Source organism: Perognathus longimembris, chromosome 1 (assembly GCF_023159225.1).
Source record: "Perognathus longimembris pacificus isolate PPM17 chromosome 1, ASM2315922v1, whole genome shotgun sequence".
Taxonomy (NCBI): domain Eukaryota; kingdom Metazoa; phylum Chordata; class Mammalia; order Rodentia; family Heteromyidae; genus Perognathus; species Perognathus longimembris.
In genome coordinates, this window is record NC_063161.1 from 146,655,659 (window position 1) to 146,682,951 (window position 27,293).

The 27,293-nt window shown below is 41.9% G+C and overlaps 1 protein-coding gene across 4 annotated transcripts in view; it reads right to left on the reverse strand.

The window, feature by feature from the left end:
- Window positions 1-27,293, reverse strand: part of Astn2 (astrotactin 2) — an 861,877-nt gene that overhangs the window by 21,948 nt on the left and 812,636 nt on the right. For all 4 annotated transcript variants that reach the window (XM_048340549.1, XM_048340540.1, XM_048340532.1 and 1 more), the window contains one exon: window positions 24,903-25,044. In XM_048340549.1, the coding sequence (XP_048196506.1) occupies window positions 24,903-25,044 (142 nt within the window). The remainder of the gene's footprint in view (window positions 1-24,902; window positions 25,045-27,293) is intronic.

Genomic DNA, 27,293 nt, shown 5'->3' on the forward strand with positions numbered 1-27,293 from the left:
GAGGGTGGGTGGAAAGAAAAGCTTTTGCAGGTCCCACTCAAGACCCCACAGACCTCCATGCAGCAGGGGTGAGAGAAAGAAACCAAGAAGTTAATTGGCAGTGAGAGCTTCTCACGGATCTGACAGGGGGTAAGAGCAGAGATGAAGCCCCAGAGGCCCATGTCAGGCACCGGTCCCCAAGAGCCCAGGAAAATGCGTTTGAAGTCTCCAGGCCAACGCCTGCTCTTCTCCGGCTGCCACATGATTTAGGCATTCTGGGGAGGCAAAAGTCTCCTTGCTGATTTGAAGGGAAACAGATGTTTCCAGGCCAGAGGGCCCTGGTCTTGTAAAAACGCTCCTTCCCCCCACATAGCTTTGGCAAACAACTTCCCCGAAGTTCACGCCTACTGACCCTCCACCCCCACCCCCCCAATCACTCCCCACCCAGCCTGCCTTCCCAGCACAATGTGGCAGTCAGGGGTGGTGGGAAAAACACCCCAGGTCCCAGCACCAGCTCTGGGTGTGAGTGGATGTTGGGGACACCCGCTTGGATGAGTCTTAGTTTCTCTCCTGTCTCTATTTAGATCTGATATTCTAGGGAAAGATAAATCTCTTCTCTGATAGAGTTGGTTTTACTCCTCCCAGGTCATTCTCTCCTTCTGCTCTGCACTTCAGTAAGGATTTTGTCAGCTACTGGACAAGTAGCACCTTCACCATTAAGCTTCTGTTTCCTTATCTATAAAATGAGGAATTAAAAGCCCATCTTGTAGAATGGGGAGAATCAGAATTTAGCCTCCCTAGGCCCCTTTTAGGTTGTTGTAAACAAAAATGAATGCCATTCCTTTTCCCTTGTACTACCCACGTGCCCAGGCAGTCTGGATCCACAATAAGTGTACGATATAGTTCGAATCTAAGTTTACATCAATAAATATAATTGTAAAATGAACTTTAGCTTGCCAGAAGTACGAGACTTCTAGATATTCTATAGTCCAATGATTCGCGTTCTTAATCCAACTTCTTTTCAGTAGTGCACTCTCAGAGCACTCTCACTTGTTTTTGGCCACAGAAAGACACACTATGAGGCTGGGCACTGATGTCTCACGCCTGTAATCCTAGGAACTCAGGAGGCTGAGATCTAAGGATCCTGGTTCAATGTCAGCTTGGGCAGGAAATTCTGTTAGACTCTTATCTCCAATAAACCACCAGAAAACCAGATGTGGGGCTATGGTTCAAAGAGGTAGAGCACTAGCGTTGGACAGAAGAGCTCAAGGACAGCATCCAGGCCCTGAATTTCAAGCCCCACGACCACCGCCAACAACAAAAAGGGTATGCAAGGGTTCTCCAGAATAGACTCCGAGGCTGGACTACCTGATCTCAAAGCTTATTTCTATAACCTTCTGACCTTCTGACTTTAGACAAGTGTATTAACCTCTCTATTTTTGTCTTCAAATTACATATGCTAATATTATCTATGTCAAAGGGATGGGGTAACAATAAATATATTTTGAAATATAGTAGGTGCCAAGTAAGCAACAGATATTATTTGAGGTGCATGTATTTCCATAGTTTAATCTTTTCTAGAATGGGTTTAAGACATACCTTCAGTCCCAAACCCCTCACATCTGTGGTATTTCAACTCAAATGTGAAGTAGGCTGATTCATGCTTTAACTAGCAGAGCATGGTAGAAGAAAGACAGTGGGATGCTGGGTCTGGACATGCAGAGAAATGCAACTTCTCTGCATACTCAGACCATCTCCGTAGGAGCCAGAAGCATCCCATGAACAAGAAACCTGCCTGCTCTGAGGCTGCTCTGGTACGAGGATGCCAAACCACAGAGGGAGGTCATGTGACAATGAGTAAAGGAACCTTCTGAAAATGTCAGCCCAAGGGATGAGGTTGGCTCATCCCAGGTTTGAACCCTTACAATTCAAATCCCACACTCATGGTATAGCTCACCAAATCCATGGGCAGGACAAAACGGTTATTTAAGCTGCTGGGTTCGGAGGTCATTTGTTATATGATCAAGAGTAAATGTAACAACTCCCAAGCATGGCGAGCAGGGTCAGCAAACAACAGCCTGTGGGCCCAAGGCTGGCCTGCTGCCTATTCTGGAAATAAAGTATTAATGGAAAACAGCCACTCTTTCTCTTTGTCTGCTTGTAATGTGTTTTCTATGGCTGCTTTCACGGTAGAGTGGCAGATAGGGGTGACTGTGACAGAGACCATAGCACCTATAAAGGATAAAATATTTACTGATCGGGCTACTGGAGGAAAGTTCACAGACCTGGATGTGAAACTATGGCATTATTTAAAGAATGTAAGTTTTGTTTACAGTATGTCATTTGGTCCCAGATAGGCTTGGAGTATTTAGGACATTAACTCTAAGGTGACAGCTCTTTGGAACCTTGGACTGATGCAGCGGTAACCAGCGGGTGTACAGCATAGGTCTACCCACTTCAAATCCAAAACTATTTGTAAATCACATTTTTAATCATTCATTGGGTCTTGAGTCACAGTTTATAGAATTTGCAGTTAGCAAGAAGAATGAATTTCCCATTGCCAACTCGTGACTAGGAAGAGTTCTTACTATATAAACACTATCATCCATTGCCCACTTATAGCATGAACATTGCTCCTCTTCTGTATCCTACCCGAAGTCTTTTTTTTTTCACAGTGATTTTGACATAAAATTTTGCTAAATTGTAAGCCCAACAAAGAAAAGCCAAGTAGAGACCATTGATATGTAATGATCCCTGGATATTAACCCAGGGAACCTTACATATACGCTAGTTCTTACCTACTTTAAGCTGAGCTCATCCACCCTCCCCACACCCATCCCATATATGAGGTCCATTTCCTGATGGGAGTAAGGGCAATGAACAAACCCTGTACTTGTTCACTCAGTCTTGAAGACGGAGCTGACTTCCTAGCTCCACTTCCTATCTCTATCATCTCTAAGAGTCTTCTTCCAATCTAGAAAATGGAGTAAATAATATATGTTTCACAAAATTAGGATAAGAATGAAATGACATGGGAAACATCCGAAAGAGTAGTTGGCACGGGAAGATCAGTCTAACTTGTCTTGCTTGCTTATGAAACTCAGGTAAAGTAAAGGAAAAACAGTGCTTATTAGAAGTCGAATCCTTGCAAATGTGATGACCTTATATACTACCATAAGTAATAGTAGCATTGGTTTTTATATGATCCAACTATAGCTCCATCTCAAACCCTGAATGCACAGGTCCATAACAACATATCCACAAGGTGATACATTCCCTTGTTAGTCACACACTGACAACAGCATCTATTTTTAATAGTAGCTAAGAGCATTAAAGAAAATGCAGTGAGAAACTAGCTGCGCTCTGGGTTGGACCTAGGCCTGCCTGACTGCGAAGTCTTGTGTTTGCCCTGATCAACACTGTGTGTGATCCCAGGTAACCATTTCCCTGTGTACTTTGCTTTCTCTTCCCAGTTAGCAATAGGTCACCAGCTGTCTTCATGGGTGAATGATATCAAGTGGTCACACTAATTAACACTACCATCCACCAACTCTTCTCCTTCTCCTAAAATAATTGGGGGGGGGGAGGGGGGAGGGACCCTGGCAACTAATGCAGTAAGGAGAGAATTACTATCACACCCAAATCAGGCAAAGACTTCACAAGAAATGTACAGCCTAATATGTCTAACTAAATTGGACAACTATTACAAGAACTATGCCCTACAATCAAGTAGGATATCTCTCCTGAAAGCAAGATTATGTCTTTATATTTTTTAAAAATTATTAATACATTCTATCATGCTAACCAAATAAAGTATGAAAATTACATGATCATCCTGATAAAAACAGAGCTTTCATAAAACCCAGCAAGTTCTTATGCCAAAAAGTAACCCTTCTCAACTATGAACAAAAGTGAATTTTTAAAATATAAGTGGCATCTGTAAAAAGACCATGGCTAATATTATATTCAATGCCAAAAGACTGAAAACATTTCCCCTAAGACCAGTAGCAAGACAGGGATGTCAGCATTCACCATTTCTGTTTCATATTATGCTGAAAAGCAACCAGGTAAGAAAAAAAAAATTAAACCCAGGTAGCAAAGAATAATGGATATGAATCGCAATTTGTAGATACATGATCTAGTAATATACCTTCAAAATATAGATAGTAAAAAAATAAGTTAGGTATAATATTTCACCCTAAAATATACAAAAGGTATTTTTATATTCTTGCATTGTGCCATTTATAATGGCACAAAACCCACAAAAATGTAATGTGGGGATATATTTAATGAAACAAAAGCAAAACATGTACATTGAAAACTGTAATATGACTTTTAAAAATTCAAGAAGATGTACTAGACATTATGTTGGAACTGAACTTTACAACTTGGGGGAGGGAAGCTGGAGATAGGGGGAGAAGTGGGAGAAAATGAGGGAGGGGGTAACACTGTTGAAAGAGGGATGTACTCATTTCCTTACTTATGTAACTGCAACCCTCTATACATCACCTTTGCAATAAATAAAGAAAAGAAAACAGTTTGGAAATAAAAGTAAAATGAATGAAAAAAAGAATAAATGGAAAGATATCTTGTGTTCATAGACTGGAAGAAGAAATATTGTTAAAAATGAAAATATATCCAGATTTTCTACAGATTTAATATCATCCTTATCACACCCAGAAGGATAATTCACAGAAATTAACCAGTAGCTCCTAAGGTTTATATTGCAATGCAAGGCATAGAGAACAGGCAAATAATCTTAAAAAATGAAATGTGACTAGGGAATTGACACATGCAAATTTTAAAATTCATTCCAGGAAGTAATCAACACTGACTGATACTAGTATAGAGTTAGATACTTACTGGTGCAACAAGATGGGGAATCTAGAAAAAACAAAAAAAAACAAAAAAACAACTACCTGCTTATAATCAAGTATCTAGATAATTCAACAGAGGACTGAAGAACCTCTTTCTTGTTAAAAACAAAAAGGGTGGGGGGAGTTAACTTGACAACCTGCATTGATTTAGCATTAGCTGTATACCAAGAATGTTGTGGGTGGGGAATGTGAGAAATATGTTAAGTTTTCCCCTAAAATGCAAGCTATTTTCTAAAGTCCATGTGGTGCATTGAGGACCTACCTATGCATCAATTAGGGAAAGCCTTTGTGACAGGAAGCATCACATGCTCTTGTAGGTCAGCTATAGTCAGTGCAGGCCATCCTCTAGAAGGGCTTGCCCAACTGAAAATCAGAAGCTAAATTCAACGAGTCTTCAGTGATGGAATACAGGAGAAACAACATGAAATGAGTGCCCTAGTTTTGTACGTATTCTATAATTAATTAACTCTGCCACCTAGGCAGTATTTTAAAACCATTCAGCAGCAGTAAGCTATTGAAAAAAAGATTGATTTAACTGACTCCAAAATACTTTCTAACTGAATTTCTATGGTACTAACGAATAGACTTCACACTGAAGCAGTGGATGAAATAGCATAAAGCAGTTTCTAACTCCATCATAGTTTATGTTTGCCAAAGTATCCTATTATTTATTCATGCATTTAACAAATTTAAATTATTTATTAAATTATTAAAAGCATCCATGCATTTAACAAATTTATCACTGCATGTAAAACTCTATGGTGCACAGAATTCACAGAAAGAACAGTTTCCTTAATAGCATTCTCTTTAACAAATGCAATCATTGATAGCTACATGACAAAATAAATTTTAAAAAATGGGATTGGTGCCCTATCACACATTATATATGAAAATTAACATAAAATAGATCAGTGACCTTAAAAGAAAAGCTATAACTATAAAACTCTTAGAAGAAAACATTAGATAAAAAATATTTGTTATCTTGGGTTAAGCAAAAATTTTTCTTAGACACAACATCAAAAGCAAAAGCAACCAAAGGAAACAGATAAATTAGGTTTCATTGAAATTATAAACTTTTGTCCTTCAAAGGACACATTAAAGAAAGTTAACAGACAATCCAGAATAGGAAAAACAAGGATGGTAAACGTTATATTTGACAAGGGCCTCATATCTAGAATATATAAAGAAGTTTTATAGCTCAGTGTTAAAAAAAAAGATGATTTAAGTCTAGGTAAAAGATTTGAATAGACAATTCTCATAGAAGGTGTAAAATGGCTACTAAGTACAACTATATGTTTAAAGTAATTATTCACTAGGGAAATACAGAGCCATGATGACACACCAATTGAGACACACTAAGATGAATGTAAAGACACACAAAACAGTGTTAGCAACCAGACATGGAGGACTGACCCAAGTGGTAGAGAGCCAGCCTTGAGTGAGAAGCAAAGGAAGAGTACTTACTCAAGACCCTGAGTTCAAGCCCCAGAACCAGTTTTTAAAAAGGCCGAACACCAATGGCTCATATCTGTAATTCTAGCTACTTGGGCAGCTGAGATCTGAGGATCATAATTCAAAGTCAGCCTGGGCAGGAAAGTGAGAGAGACTCTTATCTCCAATTAACCACCAAAACTCTAGAAGTGGAGCTGCGGCTCAAGGTAAATGGTAGCAAGTGGTAGAGTGCTAGCCTTGAGTACAGCTCAGGGACAATGCTCAGGCCCTGAGTTCAAGTCCCAGGACTGGCACAAAACAAAACACAACAATAACAGCAGCAATAAAAAACATGTTAGGCAAAGATGTAGAGTAAAATATCCTCTATATTGCTGCTGGGAATGTAAAGTGGCGCAGCTACACTGGAAAGCAGATTGGCAGTTATTGGTCAAAGTTAAACACAGAGTTACCATATGACCCCAATTTCTCCTAGATTTGCTCAGAAGAACATCAAAAGCATATATATATATATATAGATATATATATAGATATATCTATATATATATATCTCCAGGGAAAAACTTGCATGCAAATTTTCACTGCCGTATGATTCACAACAAACAGGACAAAAAACATACAATGACCCTAATATCCATCAACTGATGAACAGATAAGTAAAATATGGTATATCCATATAATTGAATATTATTCAGCCATTAAAAGGAATGAAGTTCTTGCTCAAAGCTATGTCTGCATTGAACCCTGAAAACATTACGTTAAGTGAAAGAATCCAGACACAAAAACCCGTTTTGCATGATTCCATTTATGTGAAGTCACCACAACAGACAAATTCCTAGAGACAGAAACTAGATTAGAGGTTGCCAGGAGCGGCAGGGAGGGGGTGATGGGAAAACTGCTAATGGGTTACAGAGTTCCTTCTTAGGGGGGATGAAAACATTCTGGAATTTGTTGTGATGGTTATTTCAAGTTATGAATATCTGAAATCTATCCTCCACAGACTTATATACTTCGCAAAAGTGAAATTTCATGTAGATAATATTTCTGAAAAAAGGCGATATTAAAAAAAAAAAACTAAACAAAAACCATTGAGTTGTAGCTCAGTGGCAGAACATGGTGCTTAGCATGAACTATGCCTTGAGTTCAACCTCAGTGTAAAATAACCAAAACAATCTGATAAAATTAGTCAGAAGGAGGGGGACCAAAAATGGTGGTCCTTAGTAGGGGGTATGGCAACTGGTTCTGCCTTTATCTTTCTGGTTTCTGAGTGTCTTCTGCCTCTACTGGTATCTTGCACTTCCTCATATAATTCAAAAGAGTTATTTAAAAACTAGGAAACCTACACTGGAACCTTAAGTGAACCCTTACAGTTTGGTTTATTTGTAAATGTAAGAAACTAAGGAGCAGGCAAGTCCATGGTCTTGTGGCAGCTTAAAGCCTGGACTTAAAAGTGGGGCTGAGGCTGTATTTAAGTCACCTCTCTATTGCATATGGGCTGAGACACACTAGGAGCACATTACCTCCTCCTGCCTTTCTATGTTGATAAGATAAACACACTTCTATCTGGCTCTCAGTGTGGTAGGGAGGGTTCCTGCAGTTTCATTGGCAAATGGTAACTGCTCAATGTCTAGTGTGAATTACTATCTTCATGACCCTCACCTGCATTTCCTAGCGCCTTGCTAATTAGAAATAAACAACTATCTTCAATGTACTCGGGTTTCATCCTGAAGTCCTGGTATGTTTCCCAGTAACCTGGACTGGCTTCTTTCTCTACCTATCCCCAGTTCTTTCTTCCCTTCACAGCTTTCAATTTTTGTGGTAACTCCTCCTTGACAATGGGGTCCTCTTTGGTCTGCTCACTGGGCCTGAGAGCTCTGGATTGGCTTGCAGTACAGAGCAGCCCACCACGTCATCCCATCAGCCCTCTGGATGGAATGGCTTCAGCCACACACACTGTGAGCACAGTGGGCATTATATATGTCTGATCCTTACTTTCCTAAGAAAGTTATGAGAAAGGTGGTCCCCCCCCCGCCCCCCTCCCATACTCCCATGTAAAGACGAAGGGAACAGGCTCAGAGAGGTGTGCCACCACTACATGAGGACATCTACCTGGGATGCAGCTGGATGTTTGAATGTCTGTCTGCATCTCCTACTGGGGCTGTGTGCTGCCCTTTGTTGTAGCCAACAGATGTGATTGCTGTTTGAACTCAGGCAACCCTGCACTGCCTTCGTCCAATATCTCACAGCCCCAGCCACCATCTGGCTTCCTTTGCCCCAGGAAGATAAGCCTCTCTGGTCGACTGGACACACTGGCCTTAGAAACCTTGAGTTACCAGGATGGGGGCATCAAGCTAACTGGGTGTGATTGGGGCATCCGGCCCAGATAAGACCTTGCTACAGCCAGCCAAGCTTTCAGAGACGTAAAACTTTGCGTAAGCACAAGATTAGAAGAAAACATTATTAAAATATTTGTTTTCTTATAGGTATTGACCTAAAAAGGGGGGAAGGGTAGATTCCCAGGAGAGAGATAAGACCCAGTGAGTAGTTTTTCTGTGTTGGTTTTATGGAATAGATGGTTATTACAGAAATTAGTATGAAACAATAAACCAGGACAATCCGAGCTGCATGGGTCAGCTAGAAACAGCTACAGCTTCAACTTGTTAATGCATGAAACCAGGGTTGATGGTGCAAATGGAGAACAAACAAGCATACATAAATCAAGTTTACTCTGTGAATTAGATAGTGGTGGCATTTTCTGTGGGAAGGGAGGGGTAGATTGAAGCTGGTGAGAAAGGAAAAAGTAGTCTTCAAGTGTCTCCTTCATTTGCATTTCTTTCAAGGGCAAAAAGGCCCCTGAAACAAATGTGACAGGGTATTGATGTGCATTAATCCTGCCTGGGGACACACACATGGAGTGTGGACTATTATACTTGCTTCCTATTCTGGTTTTTATTTTGGTCTGCTTGATTAAAACAAGCAAATGAACACATTCCTGACACCTTATGGATGTATGCTTTGCAAAGCTTATTGCACAAATAACCTTGAAAGCAAGACAAAGCAGCGTAGATTGCCCATATTTGAATTCAGAGAATTTACTGTTTGTGAGGAGGGTGGCAAAGGGGGCTTGGGGCTTTTAAATCAAGGACACGGAGGGGGAGGGTGATAGAGTTCACACTTTATCAAGTGCTGGCCCAGGGTTCCTGGTTCTGCATTCACCTTGACTTTGAAGACACAACTATTCCCCTCTTTCGGAGGGTAGGGAGAAGGAAGCTCTGTAAGATTTGCCTTAGTCCAAGGACTAAGATGGCACAAGCTATTTGTGATCCCCAGCTTATTTGGTATTCATCTTCTCATCATTGCACTGTCCAACAATGGGCCTTAGCCTCAACAATGAGGCTGAGACTTCTAGCTAGCCTGCTTCACAATTCACATCAGCCTGTTCTTTCTGCGACTCTTCTCACCTCTCCCTTTTCCATAAGTTTCACTACCATACCTCTGTTGAGTCCTCTACCTTCCTATATGTTCCAGAGACAGACTGAGGGTAAGAGGAGCCTGCATAGGGCAGTAAAGATCCTTAGCATTAGCATGAAGAAGAGCAAGATAGTAGACTGCTTATCAGCTAATATTTCCTGTCTATTGTGGGTAAAATAAGACTTTGAGGACAATCCTTTTTTTGCCTTCAGTTTTGTTGGGTTTTCCTTACCCTTACTCCTTTGGGGGCCACAGTACATATGAATAGCCATTTCTCTAGCACCAAATGTGGTTAAAGTGGATGATTCATATCTTGTCCCTGCCTTCCCCTACTGGGGTGGTGACATCACCCCTAAAGAGGCAACCAGAGTCTTTTCCAACTTGCTTCCCAAGTTGCTCCCCACACTTTTCTGTCTCTCCAAGGGAGGATCACCCACAGACCACTTACAGCTGTGCTCCTAAAGAGCAAATCCAGCCAAGTCTACCAAGCATCTGGTTAAAGTCCCTTAAGAGCTCTTTATAACCTTCACATTAAAGTCCACACTCCTTTGCGTGGGCCAGAGTCCCTTCATGACTTGACACCTGTCAACTTCTTTGTTCTTATATACCACGATGACCTCCTGACTATAGTTTGTAAACTTGCTAGGCTGTTCCTTAAGAACTTTACACATATGACTTCCTCTCCCTGGAAAATCATTTTCCATTCTCTCTCCGTCTTCATTGATCTTAATCATTCCTAAATTTCAATTAAAATGTGATGTCAAAACTTCCTGTCTGCTTTCCCTGGGCAGAGAAGTCCCCATCCCGCCACCCCCTGCCCCCCGCCCCCCGCTCTTGGCTCTGACATTACTAACCACATATAATTGTGAGTTCTGTGGAAACAGGGACAGTTGTCTGTCTTGTTTACCTCTGGGTTCTAAGAAGAAAGTGCAGAACCTTACAGAGAAGTAGACACTCAGAAAGTAATGAAATGCACACCAAAGCTAATAGGGAGGACGTCACAGCTCAGTTGACCCTTAGGGAATAGTGTACATTAGATGAACAAAGAAAGGTAGGAAAGGTCCAGGCTAGAAAATAACTTCCTTAATCTCCTTACCTTTTCACTTTTCTCCCAAAGCTCATTATCTATATAATGTTACAGAAGCAATGAACCAGTTTTCATTGGCTTGTTCAGGGAATAGCGATTTGTGAATACACCTAGCTCCTCTTGGAAGAATAAGAAACTCAGGGGCAAATCCAATGACTCAGACTCATTTATGTGTTCCTTATAAAGGGCTTAGTAGAGGGGAGGATAGTTTCAGAAAAGATCTGCTTTCCAAAAACTAACCCTGTCATTCCCTTCATGAGTTTGGCCAATTTATTAAACTACCACAAGCCTTTTACTTCTTTACATCTAGAGTAAGGAGAAGGGGGAAAAAGGAACTTGCCTTCTCCTTCTAGTTATAATTAGAAGTAAAGCTACATACATTCATTTATTTTTACAATAAATTATTCATTACAAAATAAATATTTATATACACTGCCTTCTGTGTGTGTGCAGTTAAGGGTACATAGAACAAGGAAAGCGACACAATAGTTGCCTCACGAGCTGTCAACTCCAACAGGAGCCTACGTGAACACATGTAAACATGTATCACACAGTTTAAGTAAGGAAAGAGGCAGGGAATTCAGAATGTGGGTTGGGGGGTGACATTCTGAGGAGGCAACATTTCTGTGAAGGACTGAAGGACAAGTAGACAGACGATGGTCAGCAAGGGAAGAGATGTACCCTGGGCCAATCCTTGTGGTGGATAACAGCCCACACTCTGGGCTCTTCAAGTGCTAATGTGTCATCTCAACCATGATTGGGAACAGACTGTCTTCTGAGTTCAAATCCTGGTTCTGCTACCTGCCTGCAGCATGATCGTTAGCCGATTGATTTCATTTTCTGAGCTTTGGTTTTCTCATTTGTTAAATGGGGGCTAATGGAATATTTCCCTTCTATGATGATTAGATAAGGTACACTTTGAACTTCTTTGATACTTTTAAATATCATAGTCAACCCAATCACCAACTGTTTTATGGGAACTCCAAAGTTTTTTACACCAACACTATCATGAAGGAGAAGGGGAAAGTCTCCCAAAGAAGACACATTTGGGTGAAGGACTGGGAGAAGCCATGGGTAATTAGGAGATGTTGTTAAATCAGGACTCAGCAAACAACAGTGCATTCCGTGATGTGAGTAGTGGTTGTGAGATAGCTCCAGAGGGTTCCCGTGGCGTGCCAGTAGTTATCTAGATTTGGACAAGGATATTGAGGTTCCTGGAAGGAAGTATTGACTCCAATAGAATGTAATAAAGCTTCACAAGAATATAGAGAAACATAACACCAAAAAAACCCAAACTCTGGAGGTTACCATTGCTTTTTTTTTTTTAAATAAAGGTGTGTGTGTGTGTGTGTGTGTGTGTGTGTGTGTGTGTGTGTGTGTATCTAGCTGTTTATTTATGCTGTGGCTTTGAAGTATCCTCCTTATTCCTATGCTCTTGCTCTCTCCCTACCACAGGACAACAGGATTCAGAACAAGTTACTAATAGTATTGAGTTCCTACACACTTCGGAGAAGAGGCTTCTGGGGACAGACCCACAATAAGTGTGAGGAGGGGAGGTGGATATAGCTGTGAGAGTCAGACCTGCGGCTCACCTTCCTGCCACCTAGCCACCGCCACTGCCACCAGCAAAACAGCTCCCCCAGGCCTTCCTTGCTTGTTTTAATCTGTGCATGTTTCCCAGGAAGAAATAGTAACTTCTTTTGGCACGAATCCCCAAAAACAGGGCCTCTCCCCCACATCCCCCTCTCAGCTGGCCTCACACATGCTAATGCAAATCAGTCCTGACCCAGCCAGGGGTCTGTGGGATGGCTTCCAGGAGGTTTGGAACAAACATGCAAAGAATGTTATTTCATTTCTGGCATCCTGGGGAAAAGAGGGACCAAGAAAGGGAAGTTAGGCAGTGAAGGAGGGAGAGAGAAAGAGAGACAGAGGATTAATATGAATTCATACAGCAATAAGAGTAAAGAAAATGGACAAAGGGGAAGGATAGGAAGAAGTTCACAGGAACAACGGCCCTTCTGCATGGCTGAAATGTTTTAAAACTGTACTTGTGCGTTTTGAAGTACAACTTATTTTTTCCATTTTTTTGGATGCAAGACAAGACTTGGCCTCCAAGGTTAAACATTGTTTTACAAATGTCATCCAGCTACAAACTAGTAGAGTTAGTACTTTAACCCAGATCTTCAAGGTTCAAATCTTGAATGTGAAAATGGAGGTGGGTGGGATTGGGTAAGATAAAGAGGAGAATGATAGAAGGGGTGACATTGATAAAGATGCATTGTACTCATAAATTGTTATGCTAAACTGAACCTCTTTGTACAACTACTTAAAGATAATTTTGAAAATTAAAAAAGTGAAAATAAAAAGGAAAAAACCTCAAATCTTAAAATATGTCTTCTCAATGAGCCTATGCCATTAAATATCCCCTGATAGATTTCTAAAGAAAACTTGGAGCATAACCCCTATAACCCCACACCATAATGGGTCCTCTTCTCTATCTATCACCTGTTCTGACTGTGGACTTGCTATCACTATATATTTATATCTATATGGATATATTTATACTATAGATATCACTGTATATTACTATAATATACTCCTCCTCATTGTCATTAGGCTGTTCTATGTGGTCTTCTCACAGCTGCTCAGGTTCTGAGTGATAACATAGGAATAAGAATAGAGCTTGGGGTTGGAACAATCAAGGATCCATGTGAAGAATATTTTTTGGGGAGCTAGGTGCCAGTGACTTAGGCCTATAATTATAGCTACTCAGGAAGCTGAGATCTGAGGATCATAGTTCAAAGCCAGTCCAGGTAGGAAAGTCCAAGAGACTCATCTCTAATTAACAAGCAAACAAAAAGCTGAAAGTGGAGCTGTGACTCAAGTGGTAAAGCACCAACCTTGACCAAAAAACGCTTAAAGCCAGCAGGAGGCCCTGAATTCAAATGCTAGTGCTGTCCTCCCAACAAAAAAGAGATTTCAAATTCCAATTTGATCACCGCTTAAGAGAGAAATGCAAAAGACTATACAAACTTGACCTCTGAAGCCAGACAGCCAGACATCTTGTGTCAGAATCATAGTTCTGTCATTTACCACTTAAGTTACATTAGAAAGTCATTTTTAGACTTTCATAATTTGCTTATCTATAAAATGAGATTTTATATGCATCCAGTGCAAAGGGTGCCATATTCTTAAAGCAGTAGACCTCAAGACCTTAGCATAGTGCTGGTACATAACAGACCAGACTGAGAGATGGTTTATGATGACATTAAGTGGCAGACAGGGACTGTATCATTGCTTTCTACTTAGCTACTCCCTATAGTTGTTTATATGAAAGAGTGACTGTAATTATTTAATCTGCAATGCCTATCATTAATCTAGTTTAGTACCCACTCTGGGCCACAATTCACTAGCGCACACACACACACACACACACACACACACACATATATATCACATGGCTTCTGAAACTTTTCCTATTTTTGGATGATTGGAAAACTTAGGTCTCTGTGATCCTAAGAACTATGTTAGGAATGGGTTCAAGGAATAGCCAGAGACAGAGAGAGACAGAGGGAGAGAGAAAAATCAGCCTTATCTTTTATCCAAAGGACTCTTGGAAGTTGCTCACAGACAGAAGAGACATTTGATTAACTGCATGTAAGTAGGACAATTAGACAAGCATTCTTGGTCACACCAGATGAAGACCTATTAAAGATTATCTATCTATCTATCTATCTATCTATCTATCTATCACCTATCATAGCAATCCTCTTCCCTCAGTCTCCCTAGTGGTGGGATTATAGATATGTGTGATCATACCTAGTTTAATGAAAGATCTTATCATAGTTGACAGGTATTTGATGTCATATTGGGCTGACATGCTATGCCTGGGAGCTCTGTGTAGGTTGACTTTTCTGTATTTGTTTCACAATAAAGCTCTCACATGGGAAATAGTAATAGCCCACTTCACAGATATAGAAACTATAAACTAAGGAAAATAAGTGCCTTACACAACTAGGATAGTATGACCCCATGGTCCTGGCCTCTCAGATACTCAGAACAATGTCAGGTCCACAGATGCTTAGATATAAGAGAGCAGTAGGTGTGCTAAATATGGAGTCATGATCCCTGGTCCAGCCAGGCACCAGTGGCTCACGCCTGTAATCCTAGCTATTCAGGAGGTTGAGATCTGAGGATTGTGGTTCAAAGCCAGCCTGGATAGGAAAGTTGGTGAGACTCTTATCTCCAATAAACCACTCAGAAAAGTGGTGCCGTGGCTCAAGTGTAGAGCACTAGCCTTGAGCTGAAAAGCTCAGTAACAGTGCCCAGGCCCAGAATTCAAACCCCACTGACAAAAAATAAAAGGAGGATCCTTGGTCTAGCCGAGCTCTCCCACTAACAGCATGATTTTCTCTGTAAATAAGAATGTTGGGTCAGTGATATTTGTGGCCTCAGGAACCACTGTTCTGTGATTCAAATATGAGAGCACATTGGAGTTGTTGGTAAATGGAGAAATCTGTCCTAAGGGGGAAGGAGAATTGAAAATAAAGAAAAACACCAGAAGTCTGGATTGTGTCTTGCTGCTGACTCTCTATACATCATTAATGGTGATCCCCTGCAGTCCACTAACACCTTTCCAGGGATGACCTCAAGCTTGCTTGCAGCAACAGCCTCCTCCACAGACGGAGGTGAGAGATTGGGAAAGGCAGCCTTCTGTGTGCAGTGTTAAACCCACAGCCAAGATCATGAGGGGGGGGGGGGGCGGCGAACAAAGGAGCTTGGCCTGGGCTCACTCCTGAAGCCCTACATGGTCAGAGCAGGAAGGGACTTCTCCACAGATCCTCTCATTGAATAAGGTGGAAACAGAGGTTAAGAAGAACAGAGCTCTTTACCTGAAAAACAAGAAACAGACAACAAACAAACAAACAAAAAAAACAGAGTACAGGGCTGAGATAGAGCTTGTGATTCCACTGAAGAAATTTATCCCAATGTTGAGCGATTTCTGAAAACTGTCCCTAAAAGGTGATGCGCACATTCCTGGGACGAACCATGGATTGGGAATCAGGAGCCCTTTGTGATGAATCTTGTCCATGCTTGACTAGAAAGCCTATGTGCTCTCTCAAGCTGATGTATTTATTTATTTTTTGGCCAGTTTAAAATTGGGTGACATATACTTGTTGGGAGCTTCACTTAAACACCTAGAATTCTGCCTTCAGACTTGTCAATATCAGGTCAGCATTCAAACACGATAGGGAGCAGTAGAGTCTAAGTATTCTCTGCTCCATTTTTAGTTCACTATAGCCCACATGGCTCCCTGTGTCCAAGCCACACACACTGACCCATCCATGTCACTGTCCAGTTCCTCCTTTGGAAGTCCAATTGTGTTCTTCTCGCTGCCACTCCAACTTGGGGGTCTCACTGTCCCCCGAGAGTTCATGTCAATTGAGCCCCTGTGACAGACTGTTTCTTGATGTCAAGCTGAAGTTGCCTTCTCTTGTATGGTTATATCATTGTCCTGATTTGGGGTCACAAGGAACACATCTTGGCCCTCTAACACTCACACAGCTCTTTCAGATGGTGAAGACCATTGGTTTAAACTCCTGAGTCTTTTTTTAAAAACACAAATTCATTGTCTATATCAGAGAATGAAGGGAAATAAGGGACAGTGTGGTTCAAAGGAGGGAGAAAATATTGAAGTGATGACACAGATCAAGATGCCTTATATGCATGAATTGCTTTGTTAAATGGCAAGAAAAAAATTCAGTACATATCCTAAAAAATGAAGGAAAGTGAGGAAAAGGGTAGATTGGGAGGGTTCACTGAGAATGTCCAAAGAATGACATTGATCAAGCTGTACTGTATTCACAAGCTTCTTTGTTGAATGGCGACCCCTTTGTACAACTAGATAAAGATAATAAAAATATGAACAAACAGTCCATGTTATTCAAATATTCCTTAAAAGTGTCATTACTAGGGTCTTTGGTGACCTTCTACCTCTCTGGGCTTGGTTTAGGTATTTGGCCTTTCCATTACAAATCATCTCTCTTCTGGAGTCATGAAGTTTATTCATACCATTCTCTCTTGAAGCTTTCCCACAGTACTTGTAAATGTGTGTGTGTGTGTGTGTGTGTGTGTGTGTGTGTGTGTGTGTGTCCATACTGGAGCTTGAACTCAGGGCATAAAGGCTATCCTTTAGCATTTTTGCTCAAGGTTGGTACTCTGCCATTTGATCCACTGCTTCCCTTCTTTTTTTCCTTCCTTCCTTCCTTCCTTTCTTCCTTCCTTCCTTCCTTCCTTCTTTCCTTCCTTTCTTTCCTTTTTTTTCTTTTTTTTTTTTGCTGGTTAATTGGAGATAAGAGTCTCACAGACTTTCCTGCTTGGGATGGCATTGAACCATGGTCCTCAGATCTCAGACTCCTGAGTAGCTAGGATTACCATTGTGAGCCACCAATGCTGGGTTTCCACACCATTTCTGATGAGGGTCTTTCCTACTCTGCAGCCCCAGCTTTCTAACTTCCCCGGCTCTCCCCACTCCAGCTACACTCTCTGTTGTATGCCACCTTTTGCTATCCAGCTGTCCTGCAAGGTGTCCTCTGCTGAAAGCCCTGTTGAGCCTCATCTTAGTCATTTCTGGCAACCATTAAAAAAAATAATAACCACAAATTTTGTGGCTTTGAACAAAAGAAATACATTATCTCACCATTCCGGATGTCTGAAATTTAGGTGCTAACAGGGTCATAGAGATCTGACAGCTCTCAGGAAGAATCCTTCCTTGTCTTTTCCACCTGCTGATGGCCCCAGGTATTCCATGGATTGGAGTGGCACAACTAAAATCCCCACCTCCATCCTCACATGCCTTCTCTCTGTGTGTTCCCAGTGTTCTCTCTGCTTGGAATGACATCAGTCATTGGATTTAGGGACTAACCTAATCCAGTATGATATCATCTTGATCTGTAGAATAATTACATCTGCAAAGCCTATTTCCAAATACAGTCATGTTCTGAGGATTTGGTATACATAAATTTGGGAGAGACCTTGTTCAACCTACCACAGTCCTTCCTTTCACTTCCTCAGGAAGACTTGGTAGCAGGGCAGCCCCTGGATGGTGTTTTTGCTATGGTACTCTCACAGTACCTGAGAATTCCCCTAGGAGGATGAAGGAAAGCATCCATCCGGTAATAATGTGGTCCTTTTGCTGTCTCTTTGCCATGACTGTGGTCCTCACGAGAGTGAATACTTTGTCTAGCTCAGTCAATTTGGCATCCCAAGTGCCTACCTTCAGGTGAGGCACTTTGTAGGTGGCCAACAAATATGAACTTTTTCTCCAGCACTCTGAACTACAGTTAGTTATGAAGAAAAAGGAACGGCTGCATCCCAGATATTGGCAAAACTGAATGGAGGGTATATTGTCCACTTAACTGGGCACATTCCTCACTCAGGACAGATTTGTAGAATCTCCAGTCATGGGATTCCACCTTCCCTTTTGGTCTGTGAACAGTGGCCTCCCTAACACTCAATTCAATGCAACCTGTTCTTTATACTATAATCAGAATTGTTACCACAAAGCACAGATTAAAATACATCGTGAGCCTCCTCAGTGTTCTTCTGGCTCCCTATTACTGGCAGGAAAAAGTCCAGTTTCACTGCTTGGCATTCAAGGTCTTGCTCAGCCGCATAGTCTCAGTTCTTACCCATCCCTGCCATGAGGTTACATGAGTAGTTTCTGCCCTGTCCTCAAGCCCTGGCAGACATCCCATTCCTGGATGAAATCCTGATGCAGTCTGAGGAAAGAAATAGACAGCCTGAGAGTCCCCAGCAGGTTTGAGGAGCCTCACTGTCTGTCGGCAGAAAAACAGCATTATTTTTCCTCTATGAGTCTCTCTTGGCTTGGTTTGCATGGCTGTATTTGCTTCTGGCTTGAGGACAGCTCTTCCCCTCTCTAGGGCCCCAACTGTGCACTTTTGGAGAGGTCAGTGTGACCTGCTGTTAGATGGAACTGAATCACTAGGCTGTGCCCCCTCACCCTTACTCTGTGACTGGTAGGACTGGGTACCACTGCCCAGCCAAGTTCACATTCCACTCTAGTTTAGGGACATCAGAGGTGCCTGGGCCCTGTGGACTGCTGGGACCTATTCAGCAGAGCCTAATGATAGGCAAAGACCTAGACACCTAAGTGAAATGAGACCAGTGGTGGGGGGAAGCAAAGGAGGATAGGAGAAGAGAAAGATTCTAGGATGGCACAAGACAGACACTGAACAACGATAAGAGATGAAGGCACTGGGGGAGAAAGCAGAAGAGAGGAACACATATAAAACAAACAAATAAGGAAAGCAAACTGAAATAGATAGACAGGAAGTCAGACACGGAGTTGGGGGTAGCATTTATGAACAAGAAAGCAACCAGAAAAGAGAAAGAGATGAGGGAAAATGGCAAAACAGAAAGAAAAGAAGAGATTTAAAAAATCGGAGGGGGTTAACCAGGAAGGAAGGTAGGAAAGACAAACAGGAATGAGGGATGGAGGGAGGAAAGAAGGGAGGGAGGAAGGAAGGAAAGAAAGCAAAAGAGGGGTGAGTATTAGAGAGAGGTAAAGTAGAAAGAAGGAAGGGAAGGAAAGAATGAGGGATGAGTGGAGACAGAAGGACTGAAATGAAAACAAATAGAAGATTTCACATTTTGGAAAGAAAAGTCTAGGAAACAGCAGGAGAGTACCTCTATTAGGCCTCTCTTGGCTTCTTTCCTTGGTGTATCCAAGACCAACCTGGCGGGGTGGGGAATCTCACCTTATACTGGTTCAGAGACTGAAAATCGAACCCTGCTTAGCACAGAAAGCTTCTTTTCTTCACATGCTTCAGTATCCCACTGAACAGATCCAGTCCTTGCCACCAAGAGAAAGCTGTGATTTGAACAAAACTTTCCCATCTGGACACATACCCTTGCTTGCCTCCCCAGCTGCCAGGGACTTGGGGTTTACCTCCTCATCTCTTGAGATGTGAAGCCTCTGAAACATGGGAAGTTTGTTTGAGATGACTTTTTCCCATCCTTCTTGTACACATGGAGAATCTGAGACCTCCAAAGGGGAAGTGCCGGGCTAAGCTCTACACCTCCTTCTGTGTAGAGATCCTGGGCCTATCTGACCCCCTCCGTGTGGTCCCCTTTCTCTCTCAACGCATATCCTCTGGCCAGTAGGAATTACTGCAGAAGCGAGGTCCACGGGCAGCCTTGGTCAGCGTGTGGTTGCGAGAATGCCCTCCCCCCTCCCTATACCTGCCAAGGAAGACACGGGGCACGTGGGCTCTCGGAGAAGCTTCAAAGAGTGTTCTGTTTATTCAAGGGAGGGGCTAACAGACTTATAGCAGTAGTGATGTGCGAAGGGGAGGGACTGACCAGGCGCTAACGATAGGCTAATGAGCATGTCCATCACAGTGATGTCATGGAACTTCCCGCAGAGGCCCGACCTCTTGGCTCGGCCTCCTGGGTCAGCCAGCGCCATGGTGGCACACGTGCCCGCAGCCGAGAGGCGAGGCTGATTTGACATCTCTTCCGGTAGAACCCGGAAGTTGGTGGGACGGGCTAGCAGCCAGCCATCCCAGGTCTTAAAGGCATAGCCATCCCCTACAGGGAAGTCATGTTACCAAGGACCCATAGGCATTTAGGAAAACAGACAAGAGGAGTCTCAATCTCCAGACCACCTTCCACTGTCTGAAAGTGTTTTTGAAAGCCAGCTCTGGAGGGGTCCTGATAACTTTCCTGATGATGTTACCAGTAAGTTCTGGGATGATTCTTGACATCAATAGAGGAACAGGATAGAGAAGGAAAAATGAAAAAAAGGATGGGATTTTTATCTAATATATAATAATAACATCTGCGATAGGGGTCCTAACTACTTCTATGATGTATTTCCCAGGCTGTGCCCAGGAAGGGGCGGTGTTCAGGGGGTAGTGGGGAGTCTGTGGGCACTCCATCCAAGATTCATGCACCTTAGGATTTTGTAATGTTATCTTTGGGCCAGTAGCCTCCACTCTTTCACAGAAACATGGGAGTCTGGAGACTGAGAAAGCACTCAGAAAATGGGAGTTGACATCAAAAGCCATCTTCAATGTGTCACTGAGAGTGTGTCTCTAGGGAGGAGCAGGTATGCTCAAGCAGGCTAGGACTTAACTTTTTGCACAGCCCTGTGGGAATGAGAGGGTAAGGACAAAACTTTGGAATTTAAGAACAAGTATGTATAGCTTTTGGTAGAAGAATGAAAATGTATTTCCCATGTATTTTTCAACCCCTCTGGGCAGATTTGTATAGAGGATCCCAGCTTCCATCCTCCCATCCCCTCCATTTCTACCTATCTACCAGAGAAAAGGAAGAAAGGAAGGAAGGAAGGAAGGAAGGAAGGAAGGAAGGAAGGAAGGAAGGAAGGAAGGAAGGAAGGAAGGAAGGAAGGAAGGAGTAGAGACAAAGACACAGAAATCTAGAGATTGATTTACAGATATGATATTGCATGGCAGTGTAGCTCCTGGCACAAGTAAGTTCTCAATAAAATAGTGCTACTACTACTATCCAGACAGTTATGGCAGCACTGAGAATCAGCAGCTTAGTTTAGATTTTCCTTGCCTAACTCTATGTGTGAGTCTTAAAACCTACTGAGTTTGGCCTTTCTCTACATAGAGAGGACATGAAGGCCAGAGAAGGAGGAGGAACTGGCCTGAAATAGTACAGAGAGCAGTGAGAACTGACATCTGAAGTTTTAACCTTAGGGTCAAGGGGATTTGTGTGTGTGTGTGTGTGTGTGTGTGTGTGTGTGTGTGTGTGTGTGTGTGTGTGGTGCCCTCTCCTCTCCATAGTCTTGTTTTTTGTTTGTTTGTTTTATTGGCTTTTCTACTACTCTTCCAACTCTACCAGTCTCCTATGAAGGAATCTTTCCTCTGAAACTCTGTTCCCACCATGGAAGCTGGCTCAGGGACGCAGTCCTCTGGCTTCTTTGGCATTCCTTTCATAACACTGCAGACAGAGAGGTGAGGGTGTGCCTGAGGCAAGCCTCTGGATGTGTGGGAATGAGTCCCCGACCCCAGGAATCAGGCCTGGCTGCTGCTGGCATGCTCACTGGCGACCCTTTGGCAGCCATCCACGAGTAGTGAAAGGCAAGGCAGCCAAGACAAGACAGAGGCTAATTACCTCGGGCAAAAGGAAATTGGAGAACAACTTACAAGAGGGATGGCTAGGCCTTTAGCCAGACAAAGACAGGGACCCCAGATGCCCAACCTGGCCTCAGACATTGTTCCTGGGTAGAGATTTTCACTGGGGATCGCCCTTGGACACCAACATCCCAAGGGAACAGAAGCTGGCCTCACTGTTAGACCTTCTGGAGACCCTCTCCCTCTGCTGCTCTTGTTTGTTTTCATTCAAAGCAAAACAAATGAAACAAACAAGGAAATTCAATTTAAATAGGGCACGGGTGCTAATGTTTCTGTTTTGTTACACCAGGGTGAACTTAGGACAGAAAATCAGCCTTGACTCCTGAAGCACTATGTGAAATTACATGGATAGAGAGGCTGCAAGACTAATTTTCCCTTCTAGGTAGGATGAAGAGGGAGAATGGAGATGGGGGAGAGAGAAGCAGAGAGAGGGAGAGAGAGAGAAAGACACAGAAACAGTGAGACAGAGAAAAACATGGAATGATAGACAGAGAAAGAAAAGAGAGAGAGATTCAACTAAAAATAGAACAGAGAAAATAAACAGAAAAGCAAAGAAGTAATAGGGAGACTGCACAACAAAGACAGGAATCCATATAGCAAATGCTTACCCAGAAAGGGTTGCAAGCAGAGAGACAGAGTCACGGCAAAACAAAAGTGAGAGAAATAGCTAAGGTGGAAGGCCTGGACCTTGGTAGGAAAATGAGAGAAAGAGACACAGAATGAATCCTATGGCAGATGTATGTGTACTGAAAAACTCCCAACCGGTGGAACATCTAAAAAGTGGTCTTGAAGTTTCAGAACAGACAGAAGATATGAATGGTTAACTCAGGATCCTCAAGGCAGAAATGAGAGTCACAAGATGTAAACCCAGCCTGAGTCCTTCTGTAAACAGGTGAAATTTGGTGTCTGGATATGTTTTTGAACTAAACTCATCTCTTGTGGAGCCTCTTCTCCTCTGGATCCATCCTTCCCCTTTTTATTTTTCTTTTTCCCCTGATAGATTCTAGAGGGCCATTCCAACTTGCTACATAGAATCACCTCCTGCAGGATTGTCCTTGGGAGAGACACCGATAACCAAGCACTGAGTGAAGAGATGGCAATGGGAAGAAAATCACTAACACTTCCCACTGGCCTTCTATGTGTGGGCATTCTGCTAAGCTCTGTCCTTCAAGCTTCTTAATCTAATCCTCTTCTCCATAACCCTCTAAGACAGAGTGATCACCAGCTTTCCACTTCCAGATGAAGCAACTGTCACAGAGAATGGAGAGAACCAAATTGCTTGGGGTCAGTTGACTGAGTACACACAAGGCAGAATCAGGATTCACGCCCAGCCCAACCTGTCCCCAAGCCTTGTGCTCTTTTGCACTGCCACATATGAGGCCTTTTTTGGCTCAAGGGGAGGAAAACAAATTTTGGTAAGGAGTGAGTGAACAGAAACTGAGAAAGCCCAAGAACAGACACGGGAACTATTTTAAAACTGGAGACTGGGTAGGTCAGACTTCATGGGAGGAGAGCAGCCAGTGGGATGAGAGACTGTTCCAAGCAGCATCCTGGCTCCTTGTCAGAACAGTCCAGATTCCAGGGCCATTAATATGATCAATTCCTAAAATAAATAAATAACATGATGAAGAAGTGTTCTGAGATAGAGAAGACGAGTTCTCATGGACAGGGGAAGATACAGCCCCTTCAAGAAGTGGGGAGGAGGGTTGGTGCCAGGTAGCAAGGAAGAGGAGAGGCCAGGAAAAATCTTAGTCACTTTTGAAGAATTGCAGCTGATTTGTCAACCCCTCCACATGAACTGTGTGGGGATCCACAAAAATATTTCATGGCACTCTATATAATGGAGCCTTAGCCTAGCTACCACCAAGTCCCTACAATTCTACTCAAAGACAAAGTTACTCCTCCTAACTTAGCAGACAAGACCAATCAGAGAGGATTAGATGCTTTCTGTTAGATGTTTCCTTCTCATCACTTGGAGAATGGGTAGGGTAGAAGGTGACATGAATAATTATTACCACGAGGTCAACAACAAGAATAAGGATAATGGCTAATACTTATCTTTCAATAATTTTACTGGAAACTCATTAGCAAGCAGCTTGTATATCATCTCATCAAATATTATGGATGATTGGCTCAATGAGTGGATGCATGGATGGATGGATGGATGGATAGGTAGATGGAGAGAGAGACTAAAGGAAGATAGATGGTTGAGTGAATGAATTGCTGAGTGAATAAAATAGTTGGGTAGTAAATAAAGCCCCAAAATGGCAGCTTCTAAGTTACTAAGGTAGTCTATACTTTCATAATTAGGGATACCTTATCTTTAGATTTCTGTATTTTAGCTTGTAATGACTCTACCCCCACAACCATGCAAGTTGAGTCCCTTTTCTGAGACTTCCATATGAATCTCACAGTTACTTCCCCTTGTATTTTTAGAAGTATAAATGCAATGACTCCAATATGCTCAAAAAGGATGTGTGTATATGTACATAGACATCAGCTATAATGTAATCTGTGTACAGTGGGTAGAGATTCCCATGCCAGCCATTGATATATTACTGCTTGGCTCTGAATGAGACACTTCCTCTCTGAGCTGCAGATTCATCATCGGTGGAAGGAATGGTTTTAAATTTCTGGCTTTCCTAGGCCCTTTTTGAACAGAGCTTATGGGATTTTTGGACTCACCATCACATCTAACATGTACACATCGAAACCTTTGCATCTCAAGGTGCATATACAGACCTGGCTAACAAAACATTTTTGCTGGCCTAACTAGAAGTATTCCTGCCTGCCCTCCTAGGATTCAAATCATCCTTTCAGCACCATGCTCCCCACATACCCATCATATCTTACTTGTAGAGACCATCGGGCTCCAGGCACTTGAAGATGACCGAGTAGATATTGATTTCAGGGACCTCTCCATGGCTTCGACCAGCTGCAACGCAAGATGTGCCCAGGCCAGAGAGTAAGTCATCAGCAAAACTCAGGAATTCTCCTGGAGGGAGACAAAGAAAAGTGAGCTCCCCAGCCCAGGCCTTGGTGAGCTGACATCCATCCCTGTCCAAACCCATCCAATGCCTGGATACCATTATCAGGAGAATCGGTAGACAGGTGATGTGCATATGATCATAAAAAAATGATGTTTATAGAAATGAATTCCAAGAAATGGAAACAAAAGGTTTTTGTTATTTTGCTTTCTGTCCCCCTCTCTCCTCTGTTGCTATTTTTTTTGTTTTCTTTACCTTTTGTCTTTATGTAAGTTTATCTTTTTGGGGGAGGGTAGGAGGAGGGCACAGAAATGGTGGGACAAAATGGCGGTACAACAAATGCAGCATTGATACCCACTAGACACTATGTTGAACATTAACCATACAATTTGTGGGGGAGGGGTTTCGAAGGAAAATCTGGGAGAAAATGATGGAAGAGGTAACACTGTTCAAAAAGGAATGGATTCATTACCTGGTTTATATAACTGCAACCCTTCTGTACATCACTTTAACAATAAAAATAAATAAGTAAAATTTTCAAATATCTGAAGATATAAAAATGGTAGCCAGCCTGAACAGGAAAACCTGTGAGACTCTTATCTCCAGTTAACCACCAAAAATCCAGAAGTGGAGCTGTGGCCCAAGTGATAGAGCTCTAGCCTTGCCAGGGGGGTGGGAAGAGGGGGGAGAACAAGCAAATATACAAATACAAAACAAAGCAAGAAAAAAAATCCCTCAGGGACAATGCCTAGGCCCTGATAATTCTTCCTTCAAATATGTGCCAGAATTTATTTTGCCTGCAAAGTAGAAATACTAATATCAACCTTTATATAATTAGAGCAAGGTTAACATAAATTTTTAATAATAAAAATGCATAAGACAAGGGGATTATGCTTTCTGTATAGAATAACTACTTTAGTCTTGTCGCCACTATTTTTCTAACTCCTTAAGCAAGACCTTTCTAGGAATTGAATTTTACTTCTTCGTATTAAAAAAAAAAGACTTGGCCTAAGGATAAAAGAAGTTTCATGTCTCATGGCTGTTCTTCTACACTGTTGCCAGTTTCGTGGTTCTGCTGAGATGGACAAGGGTCTAGCACAGTACAGGGAAGAGTTCTATATGTGATTAGCAACAAAGGCCACAGACACAGGAGATGGCAATGGACAATGTCCTATACATCTGTAATCTCCTAAACTACCTGATTTCTAAAAAGCTAATTTAGCTCCATTGGATTTTAGGATACAGGTGGTATTTTCTAGAAAGAGAACTCCACAAAGAGAACTAGAAAATAAAAAAGAATGAAAAGATCTTATGGAGCTAACTAGATAATAACTAGAATTCTAAGCTCAAGTCTCAGCTCTCATAAGTATTTGCCATATGGATTTGATCAATGGAATCTCCATCTATGCAACTTAGTTTTCTATTGTATGAAGGATGGTTACTAGAACCATTAGTGAGATTCTTTAAAAACAATTTAACAAGTCGATGTATGCAAAAATGAAGTGTTAAGGGCTAACATTATAGTACTATTTATATTTAAAAGGATTTTGAAGTAATCAAATGTTCAGTAGAACAAAATGTCTATCAGTTGCAGCTCAATGACAGGTGGGCTATTTGATGGTCATTAAAAATAAAGTGTGCACCAATATGAAGTGAAAATATATTAATAACATATTGTTAAGTTAAAACAAAACACAGGTTACAGAGCGAGGTGCGGGTGGCCCATGCCTGTAATTCTAGACATTCAGTAGGCTGAAGTATAGCTTCATAATTTGAAGCTAGTCTAGTCAGAACTGTCTGAAAGATTCCATCTCCAATTAACCAGCAAAAAAAGCTAGGCTAGAGGCTTGGCTCAAAAAGCAGCATTTCAGCCATGAGCAACAAAGGTAAGTCAGGGAATACAAGGCTCCAAGTTCAAATTCCGGTACACACACACACACACACACACACACACACACACACACACACACACACAAACGGTAAAATGGTTACATTATTACAGAACAGTGCAATATTATGGAAATATGCATATGTGTACACTTGTAATATACATATATAAACTATACATACAAAAATGTGAAAACAGAAGAAGGAAGGTATTTCAAATGCTTAGGGGACATTCTGTCTGGGGAGTGGGGTACTTTTACTCTCTTATGTCTGCTTATCTGTATTTCTTAAATTAACTTCATAAACATATATTGCTTTTGTAACAAGAGAAAAATCAATGAAAATGCTTAAAAATAGATAAAGCAAATGA